The sequence below is a fragment of the Halyomorpha halys genome, unplaced genomic scaffold, assembly GCF_000696795.3.
Source record: "Halyomorpha halys isolate HHAL.00 unplaced genomic scaffold, Hhal_1.1 Scaffold692.1, whole genome shotgun sequence".
NCBI lineage: Eukaryota > Metazoa > Arthropoda > Insecta > Hemiptera > Pentatomidae > Halyomorpha > Halyomorpha halys.
The window spans coordinates 1-8,795 of NW_027113553.1; the positions used below are offsets into that span (position 1 = coordinate 1).

The 8,795-nt window shown below is 32.6% G+C and overlaps 1 protein-coding gene across 1 annotated transcript in view; it reads left to right on the forward strand.

Moving 5' to 3' along the window:
• The first annotated feature begins 2,190 nt into the window (after positions 1-2,190).
• The window catches only part of LOC106685447 (gastric triacylglycerol lipase), a 77,373-nt gene continuing 70,768 nt past the window's right edge, over positions 2,191-8,795 (forward strand). Inside the window, exon 1 of the mRNA XM_014428119.2 lies at positions 2,191-2,287. Within this exon, the coding sequence (XP_014283605.1) occupies positions 2,282-2,287 (6 nt within the window). The 5' untranslated portion in view covers positions 2,191-2,281. The remainder of the gene's footprint in view (positions 2,288-8,795) is intronic.

Below are 8,795 nucleotides of genomic sequence, written 5' to 3' on the forward strand. Positions count from 1 at the left end.
TTTTTTATTTTTCTATACTTACTGTGGTTGTTATCTTGTTTTGTTTTTAGCCCTGAAGAAGGCTAGAAACTCTAGCCGAAACGTCGGCACATTAAAATAGTTAGTCATACTTATTTGTGTTTCATTGACCGCACCCCCAACCATCTTCTCCTCATTTAAATATTAATGGTTGATTCCCCAGTTTGATATAAAAATAAATTAAGTGAAGGGAAGATATTGTAAATGTAACTCTTAATGGATATTAATACAAACCCTAATCTGCTGTTCAGAGTTGCAGGATTCCTTTAAATAAAACACTGAATTTAATCAACTTTAATACATTGAAATAATTAGCTCTCAATTTTATATACATTCTATTAGAATAGATTATATGCAGCCTTTTCCAGTGTTGTTAGTTACATCTTTCTTACAAAAAAATAAATACATAAATAAATAAATATTTAATTTATCATTTACTACATGAGTATAGTATAATTTATCCAATGAAATAAAAATATATTAAATCTCGGTTATCAAGCAATGCTTAAGTGAAAAACAGAACTAAAAGTTATCCACTAGATGGTGTTTTGTAACCCCTACAGTCTATAACAATCATTGGTAAATTCTTAAAAGCAAACAAATTCAACTGAATAAGAAGTTGAAGACATGATAAGCAGGTCCACTTGAAATAATTTTTTTAAAAAAAGAAGGAATTTATTATGTACACACTGTCCATTCATAACCTGATTTGATTTACCTGAGAAGAGTGAGTCTAATAAGAGGAGTAATACAAATTGAAATGTTGCCCTGATACTGCTGGATCAGTGAGGATGGGTAAGGCAAGGGCTGATTTGTATTGACTAATCAACCATCACTAGTCAAGAGAACAATATCAGTAAACCAGTTTTAACAGAATTCTAAGTAACAATGTACTATGGATTTAGTTGGAAGACCATTTCCATTCAGATAAAAAGGTAAACTAGCATACCTAAAAATGCATACAGAACATAATTCATAAAATAATATTATATGATCAATCATTGCTTTAAATAAAAACCATACTGATTGATGTGTTTTCATCATATTTTCCTCTCTTCTCTAAATTAATAATAAAATGATGATTAAATAGAAACATAAACAAATAAAAATATATGAGACGTAATAAAAGTATTTTAAAAAGCATTGAATTAAGAATATTTGTTCTTTTAAGAGACCTTCAAATTCAACTTCATAATTATGAGCAATGCAACACACACAAAAAAAAAGTTGTAAAATTAGAAGCTAAATAATTTAACTAACATACTGGAAACCTGATAAAAATACTAGACCAACAGGAGGAAACTCACCACAAGCCAATTACAAGCCAAAAACATTAAGACTGTAACACAACAGAAGCCTTTGTTACAGGAACCAAACAGGTTGTGTTTACACCATGTGATTCAATTTTGGCCGATTTTTTAACTATATTTTACATTCTCCCACATTTTTTTATCACGTATCTCAAAAAGTATTATTTTATTATTAGACCAGATTTGATCAATTGATTAAACGATAAGGAGTTAAGTTTGATAAACATTATATAATTAATTAAATTTATTATTGTTTACGTAATTTATAAATAAATGAGTTTCTTTTTGTGTACAAAATTTAAATGCATTATTCTTTAATAAAAATATAATATAACTTACATCTTTTAGTGTACTTATAAGATATAAAGATTAACCATATTTACGAAGATGGTCAGGGTTGCGGTCAAAAGAGAACAAAATTAGTTAACCAATCTTTAACTATTTTTAAATAAATAATAAATACATAAATAAAAATAGTTAACAACTATTTAACTATTGGGAAAATAAATAGTTGTTAACTATTTTTGTTCTCTTTTGACTGCAACCTTGATCATCTTCATAATTTGAAATTATACAATCAATTATTTATATATACACTAACCATATTTATTCATTAATAATTTTTATAATGAATAGTTTCGAAATCCAGCATTATAATTCTAAAATATAAAATTATTAATTTCTAGGATAGTACACAGTAAATACAGGGATTAAATGACGCAAAACATTTCTGGCGGGTTTAGTTGAGTCTGAGGATTAGTTTGTTTGGATACCATTTACTATTTTAAATAAGTAAAGTCGGGTTTTATAGAATTTAAGTCGTTTAATTTATAAGCATAGGATTAGATTCTACTAACACTTTTTGTTTAGTGTATTATTTTTCGAATCTCTTTTAATGTACCCTGTTTCTTCGCTTATGAACACGCTTTAAAACAACATAGCTGCCCACAATTATGTATGTAAGTAATTATACGGTTTTTTGTTTTGTCTATTTAAATAATTTTAGAGAGCTCAGTTAAGTAAATAATTACCCTCAGGTTATAGTTTTCAAAGTTTTCAATACCCGGCCTTAAGCTAAATTTACGGCTTCATGGGACGCACCAAAATTTTTTTTTTTTTATTTATTTGTTGATATTTACAACTGTATAAAAAAATACAACCAGTAAATTTGATCATAATGACATATGATATGATACAGGATGTAGAGAAACTACCCAGTAGTAGAACTCTAAAACAGTTTACAATATAAGGTCACGAGGCCATCTTCTTGCACCAAAATTTACTTTTCTATTTTCTCCTGAACGGATGGTCCGATTTCAAAATACAAATGTAAAGAGCATTTTGTGTTTTTTTGAATATAGAAGTTACTGAAATTAGGTTTAAAAAACAACAATCAAATAATAAGGAAAATAAGACGCAAAAATATGAGTTAACAATAAATTTTTAAAAATGACCTTAAAGGCACTTGTAGGACCGTTCACTGAAACCAATGAGACATTCCATGAAATTATGGCATTTATACAGCGATCGTAAAGAGAAAAATACGTTTTTGTTTACAAATGGAAGGAAACCGTTTGAGGTGGTACCGGCTGGAACGATACGGCAACTCAAGGCTGCAAAAACCAACTTTCTCATAGCAATACCTAAATTTGTGAACAGTCAAAGTAAATTTGTATTGGTATTCTACTATTATTTATTTCTACACTAATTTTGAAAAAAGATTGTTTTTTTTATTTTTTTCTTAGGTGCTATCTAATTAGTATTAGTTATTACTATTAGTATTTTCTGAATTGGGCATCGCGCTGGCTCATTACCGCGTAGGGGAGCGTCCCACGTGTGACGGGTGTGGGGATGGTCGGTGGAAATTCTTCGGAAGTTTCTCTCGTCTAAGTCCAATGGACTCGCTGACCTACAATGAGAGCGGCCCCTGGCTTGCTGGAGGGTGTGACGTAGGATTGAAAGCCCTAATCACATATTTGTTAGTTCACAAAACAGTCATGGATCCTACTGAGGTAAAACGCTCATTATCCGGAGGTAAACTAGTCCCCCGTTCGGGCCTCCGGGTACTGCTTCAGGGGATTCATGGCGCAAATTGAAAATCAGAGATTTAATTATAGGAACGTGGAAAGTAAGAAGTTTAATAATCATGAGAGATAGTTGACCATGGATGACTTATACGAGGAGAAGACGGATGGTGGGTGCAGACAAAATATAACACAAGTAAGTTGAAGTAACTTATTTAATCGTGCCAACGTTTCGGTCAGAATTTCCAGCCTTCATCAGGGCTAAGAACAGAACAAGATAACAACCAATGAATACAGAAAATAAAAATAAAATATAAATAGAATGACATACAGTAAAGAATTGTACAGAATGGAATTAGTAAAACAAAAGTGATGAAAGAAGTGGAAAATAAAATGTATACATAGGTAATTGAAAAAGTAGGTAAAATAACATAATTAAAATTTTGAAGTTATATAATGCAAAGAAATATGAATATTTTAGTTTATTAATAAATTAAAAATTAAAATTATGGAAAGAAAAAGTGAAATTGAGAGAAAGAAAATATATTTAACAATTGACAAATATATTTAACAAATGAAATATGTAACTATAATATTAGATAAAGAAGCAAAATATATTAAGTTTAAGAAAAGAAATGAATGGAAAAAAAAATTGAAAACAACAATAATACTATATATTATAATGAACATAACTAATAACGTGGGTAAGGAAAATTAAGAAAATAATAGAAAAGGAGGGGGGGGGGAGAGGGTAAAATAAAGATAGGGAAAAAAAGAGAATAAAACATAATACAATCCTGTTAGCATAAATTACAGGATCAAAATATGTAGTTTAAGTCGTAAAATAAGAAATTTGCAAAGTCAGTAGATACAAAAAATCAGTAGATAAAGTAATTGTCAAATTGCAAGATTTGTGAGTGGTGTCTATTATTTTATATATAAAACTATGCTTTTAAAATATCCATAATAGGATTAATAAGTGAAAAGGATTATTGAACTTGCTTTTGTACTCACTTCCACTGTTTATGTTCTTTTGCGATTAAACCAAAAACTCTAATAGTTTCGTTTTAAATGGTAACTTAAATCCATGATTCTAGGTTAACCATCACTTGCATGTTTTTATATAATTCGTAATTTGATTGGATTTAAGGGGTATATTATAATAAATGTATATAATATTTTATTATACATAATGCAAAAAATGTGTACAATACTTTACTAACCATATTGCAAATTTTTATGGATACTAAAAGACTAACTAATAAGATATTCTTATCGCGTATCCAGAGATGACCTTATTCCAATGGCCAAGGCACAACCAAAAGCTCTAGTCCTTGGAACGGGTTAAGTAATATCACCTTCTGGTATTACTGTCACTTACAGACTGTAAGTAACGTGGACCTCCTCTATTAAATTTATGACAAAGGACTGACCTCTAGTAAACCTAAAAACTTATTTTTAAAAATCCCTTTCTGTTACTTACCCTTCGAAAGGGTAGTTTATTTTCACAATGGCGATCACATCTGATGAAGGGACATCTCCCTTGCGTACTAAAAGAACTTGGTATTACAACATTGGATTAGAGGGGGAATAGGTTGAACAGCAAAATATAAAATTGTCTAATAATTTTGATCAAATTTCTCAACTTGCTGAAGTTCTTATTCTTGGAGTCAGGACCAAAATAGGGTTCCCACTCATTTTAGGAGAAAATTTGAAAGTGTCTATTATTTTATGTAAGAAGATCTCCTCCCATTCCAATACCGTTGGTTTAAAAAATAGAGGCTAATTATATATATATATATTTTTTTTTTTTTTTATCATTTTTTGTTATAAAATGACGCAATTTTTACCTTGAATATAACCAAGCACAATATATGACATTGATGAGTAGGTATTGAACTTTTGCAGGTAAACTCCACCGGAAGTTCATTTTATTCAAGAACCTAAAATTTTCTCTTGTTCTCCATACCTAGTAAAGCAATTATTAGCACATTTTCAAAGTAGAGTAAACTTGTTAAAATTTTAGCCCTTATAGAGAGAGCTCTTTACGTTCAATAGTTTCAGAGAAACAGTTTTTCAAAAAACAACTTTTGTTTTCCTGATTACATTTGTGGAATAATTTTATAAACAAAAATTATGGAAACCGTTACTCTTACGCAGGTCATCATTATAAACTCATTTATGGCGCATTTAACTAGCTTCATTTTGAGATCTAATAAAATATTTTACTTTCACTAGTTCCGGAGATACAGTTTTTCAAAAACCAATATCTTTTTCATTCAAGATAAAGTTTCGATTGCTTGATTATCGATTTATTTCGTTGAATGTGCGTGCACATTATATTAGTTTTTCGAGCCTTAGTTTTGATTTCCCACTCCATCGAAAATATAAAAAACACGCGATAAGGTAACTACTGTGTTACTGTGCAATCATCGAAAGCACAATGGAACAAGGACGAACATCATTTGAACCGCCAGCAGTATAGCGGCAATGACCTCACCACCCGAAAATTTTCACTTCCCCAATGACAGAATAATCTAGAGCGACATGTTTGTGCCACTTTCTTGGTTGTTCGATTCGCGATAGAAATGCTTGCGTAATTTTATCCTATTGTCCACATTAATTTCCTTCACACAGTACTTTTCTTATTTTCGTTTATTACCGCTTTATAAAAATATATATATATTTAATTTGTGTATAATAAAATAAACCTATAATGTTATGACATCACATTTTTAAAATTTAAATTGTTCTTTTTATTAAATATAGTAGAATTTAGCTAATCCAATCTCCGTTGGACCAAGGATAGGGTGGATGAATCAGTTGGAAAAAAATACGTGTTTTACACATTAACATGTGTTTTCTCCTCAAAACTTTGTGTTTTTATATTATAATATGAATTTATATTGCTAAATAACATAATAAAATAAATAAAATATCTATGTTTTTGAACTTAATTTTTAACTAATTACTTGATCATCCTGATAACCAGGCTCTTGATGACCTATCTCATAAGCATCAGTATATCGTCGGCACTACGATTAAGTGATGATTGTGAAAATATATAGAAAGATATTTTTTTGGAGACCTAAAAAGAACATTATTTTACTTTAAAATTTACCGTTTCTAAATTTGTTTTAAAACTAATATTTCTTTTAATCTAGGCCTTTTTACTATAAGATCCTTGGATTTGTGTTAATAAAACTATATTTTATAAAAAAAAATCAATTTTCATTTATTTATCTAATGAACGAAATTTACTTTTCAAACAGGTAGTAAACTAATAAAACTAACAAGTTAAAAATTAAGATTTTTTTATTCTTCGCTTAAAAGTGGTGGTGAAGGCACAATGGAAGTACAATTGGTACTGTGAGGTCCAAGCCTACAAGAGTGTCATAACTTGTTGGATTCTCGAAACTGTAGTATATTACAATCTGCCACGTCCTTGGACAATTAGTAGTTGAGATAAATGCGCCTATTCATAATATCTTTTATATTAGTAGGTAAAAACTATTTACCACCATTTAGCGTGGCGAACGACAGGTCAACTTTGTTCTTTTCCATTTATAAATGGCAGCAGGACATCCGTAACTTTTCTCTTATCCTCATCTCTGCAATTGAAAGCCAGTAGAAGTTGCGTAAGGTAACAATAATTACAATATTAACGACATTCATCAATTTCGTTGTAGTGGGATTTTTTTGAATTGTATAATGTGCTGGGGCACACATTGGTTTTGGAATGTAAACTGAACCTAAAAAACTTACTCCCTAAATACAAGTTTGTACGTCGTTTCTGAATTGTTATCTGGTTTGTTGCCAACGCACCGGAGGGGGCGCTGATGCTAGGGTCCTGAACAGTGGATATCTTTGGTGCTGTAAAAAGTCGAAAAACTTTATGAGCCTGCGTTGGATGAATTCAGGCACAGTGGGTAGTTCGAAGAGCTCATGTAGTTGATCTGTATTTATCTTTTTCAGCGATGTTGGCCGCACAATCTTCCGCAACACTGTATCCTGGATGCGTTGTAGATGGCGCTGTGTCCTTCTCTGAGATGGGTGAGGAGTGGAGCACCACATAGAAGTGCTGGTCTCAAAATAATTTTGTAAATTTGGACTTTGAGCCTTAGTGAGAGTACGGGTGATGATAGAAGGTGGTGTTGCCGATATGATCTGAGACGGACTCGTTTGGTTTCCTTGTCGCAATGACCTGACATTGTCATGTGACAATCCAATTTAATGCCCAGATTAACTATATAGTTTGAAGCCTTAGTACGGATAGTCCGAGGAAGTCTGGTTTTCTCCCCTTTCTGTAGTGCGAACACCATGCAGTCTGTTTTTGCCGGGTTTACCTGGATGCTGAGATAGTGTAGATTTTTTACTATCACCTGGCATGTTTTCTCCACCCGCTTGAGGTCATGTTTGGCACTGGCGCTGCTGCTATAAATTACGATGTCATCTGGGAAAGCGGCTATTGTGGCAATGGTGTAGTTATGCCCCACGACATCCGCATTGTATATGGTGAAGGGGAGAGGAGACAGGACCGCTCCTTGTGGAACACCGCACGTAACTGAGATTGTTCTGGAGTGATTTTCACGAATTCGTACAGCTAGGCTACGATTGTTTAGAAATGATACTATAATGCTGTAGAGTCGTTCTGGGCAGTCGAGGTCCGCGAGCTTACTGCATAAAATGCCGTGAGACACAGAGTCGAAGGCCTTCGTACAGTCTCTAGAGATTATAGCTGTCGCATGGTTTCTATTAAATTATCTGCACACTGTTTGTCTGAAGTTGTTCAATTGTTGTTCCGAGCTGAGATGAGCTTGGAAGCCAATTTGCTCATAAGGGACGACTGAGTGTTCCTCACACAAATCTTAGAGATAAATGAGAATAAATTTTTCAAAGACCTTTCCTGGGTGTGGTAGAAGGCTAATGGGCCTATAGTGGTTTTCCTTGTCACCTGACTTTGCTGGTTTTAGTAGCGGGAACAGAATGGCGTGTTTCCAGATTTCGGGGATATTTCATTCACAAGCACGAGTTGTACAGGTTCGTGAGATGTGCTCATGCATCATGGCCGGGTGGGCGGTTTCCGTTTGACCTCCTGATAGCTTTTGGCTGTTTGGAGCGGACAAACATGCAGTTCTCTTCCTCGGCCATGTATGATATTTCTGCATTATATATTTCCTACCCTCCATTGAAAAATAAGGAATACTTAGTACACTGATGTCAGTTGAAGTGTGCTGCCTTCTTCTACCCATGGGTATTTTAAGGGCTTTGCTGAGTGTACTCTATGGATGGAATACAGACCGTCCTGCTAAAACAATTACCACGGAAGGGAATCGCTCAACTCACCAACCTGTACAATTCGTGCTTGAGGCTGAGATACTTCCCCGAGATATGGAAACATGCCATCCTGTTTCCACTCCTCAAGCCGAAGAAGACAGGATTT